At 40.8% G+C, this 1,677-nt stretch overlaps 1 protein-coding gene across 1 annotated transcript; it reads left to right on the top strand.

The window, feature by feature from the left end:
- The first annotated feature begins 352 nt into the window (after positions 1-352).
- Positions 353-1,132, top strand: LOC146579531 (uncharacterized). The gene has a single exon (XM_085267975.1). The coding sequence runs from the start codon at positions 353-355 to the stop codon at positions 1,130-1,132; it is 780 nt and encodes a 259-aa protein (XP_085124101.1).
- Positions 1,133-1,677: the final 545 nt, after the last annotated feature.

The raw sequence follows: 1,677 nt of genomic DNA, 5'->3' as shown, positions 1-1,677 counted from the left end.
AATTGAAGCAGGAATCTTTACCCTGCTGGAAAGATCTCCAGGCTTGCTTAGACAAAAAGCCTACTCCTTTTACAACAAAGCTAGATCTTCCTGGGCCACTCCTTATATTTTAAGATGAGCTATATCAGAATTAATGAGAGCAGCAAAGATGACATCCTTCTCCTATGATAACTTTACTGAGAAGTTAATTGAAATGTGATTGTGATATATTTTGTCTCTTTCAGATATGTCATCAGACTTCTTGTTTAACGATTCCCTTCTTCATGCATACCTTTCGTCAATCAATTCCACTGTTTCTTTACCCATAAATTGCTTTCTCTCTACACCAAGTTCCTTAATCTTCACCGCATTCATGATCACCAACATCTTCCTCCTCCTCCCTCTTGGCACTCTCATCCTGTATCGTGGTATCGAACAATGGTGGCATAACAGCTCTGCTTCCTCGCCAGCAACAATAAGACATTCTGACACCTTCATCTACCACGTGGTCATCCTCATGCTTATTGGTGTTTTTGGGTGTGTCCTCTGCTGTTCTGGTATCTACAGTGTCCAATCCAACACTTTAGAAGTGGGGTTTACTATTTATTCTTTCACCTGCATTGGAGACATTTTATTTCACATTCTGACCTGTGTGGAGCGCTACCTGGCTGTTGTTCACCCCATCATCTACCTGAGCCTGAGAAATGAAAAAGGGATCATGATTAGAAATATCAGCATTGGCTGCATCTGGCTGCTTTCATTTGGAGGGATGTGTTTCATGATGATTAAAGAACTTGTTGTTAGTTTGAATTTCTTCATTATAACTTTATCTCTAACAGTCATCTCCTTCTGCAGCCTTTCTGTTCTGTGTATTTTGATTCGTCCAGGCCCAGGGGAACAGGGTGTAAAAAGAGAGAGGGTTGACCAATCAAAGCTGAGGGCATTCTACACCATGGTGGTTATACTTGGAATTCTTCTATTGAGGTTTGCCTGGGATCTTTGTTGGATTTTTCTCTATGTGTCCAGTGAAGGCCTTTATTGTCTGTCAGCAGCATGTAGTATATGGTTTAATTTGCCCTGCACTCTGGTATTACCAGTATTGTTTCTACAAAGAGGAAGGACATTTGTGTGTTTCAAGAACAGCATCCAGTGAGGGGCGAATATAATTTGATTTCATTATGATTTTATTTATTTATTTTTCCCATGTAATGTTAAAATAAGTCTAGCTCTACCTGACTTGACCATAATCTCACTATAGTAAAGTTTGCCCAGGCTCATAGAAAACAGGTCTGCCCCGGATTGCATTTATTGTTATACTGCTATGGTAGCCAAAGTTTCCAGGTTTGTGAGTGTACACTTTATCCAAAACCTAGTGAGGGTTTACTCATGTTTACTACTGGGTGACTGTAGCTCAGGCTTGGTTTCAACGTAACTTTTTTCTTTCATGAGTTATTTACAAGTTTCTGACCACTTATAAAATGTGTTCAATGTGCTGCCCGTTGTGTTGGATTGTCAATGCAACCCTTTTCTCCCACTCTTCACACACTGATAGCAACACCGCAGGAGAAATGCCAGCACAGGCATCCAGTATCTGTAGTTTCAGGTGCTGCACATCTCGTATCTTCACACCATAGACAATTGCCTTCAGATGACCCCAAAGATAAAAGTCTAAGGGGATCAGATCGGGAGACCTTGGGG

This window comes from Mchenga conophoros, linkage group LG3 (assembly GCF_057382185.1).
Source record: "Mchenga conophoros isolate Kocher_MC1m ecotype Shallow Benthic linkage group LG3, M_conophoros_male_GT1.1, whole genome shotgun sequence".
Lineage (NCBI taxonomy): Eukaryota > Metazoa > Chordata > Actinopteri > Cichliformes > Cichlidae > Mchenga > Mchenga conophoros.
The sequence above is the reverse complement of the archived record's forward strand: the minus strand, read 5'-3'. Positions and strand labels throughout refer to the sequence as shown.

Bases quoted from the DNA above. Each gene is read 5' to 3' on its own strand.
- LOC146579531 (XM_085267975.1), top strand. From the start codon at position 353: ATGATCACCAACATCTTCCTCCTCCTCCCTCTTGGCACTCTCATCCTG.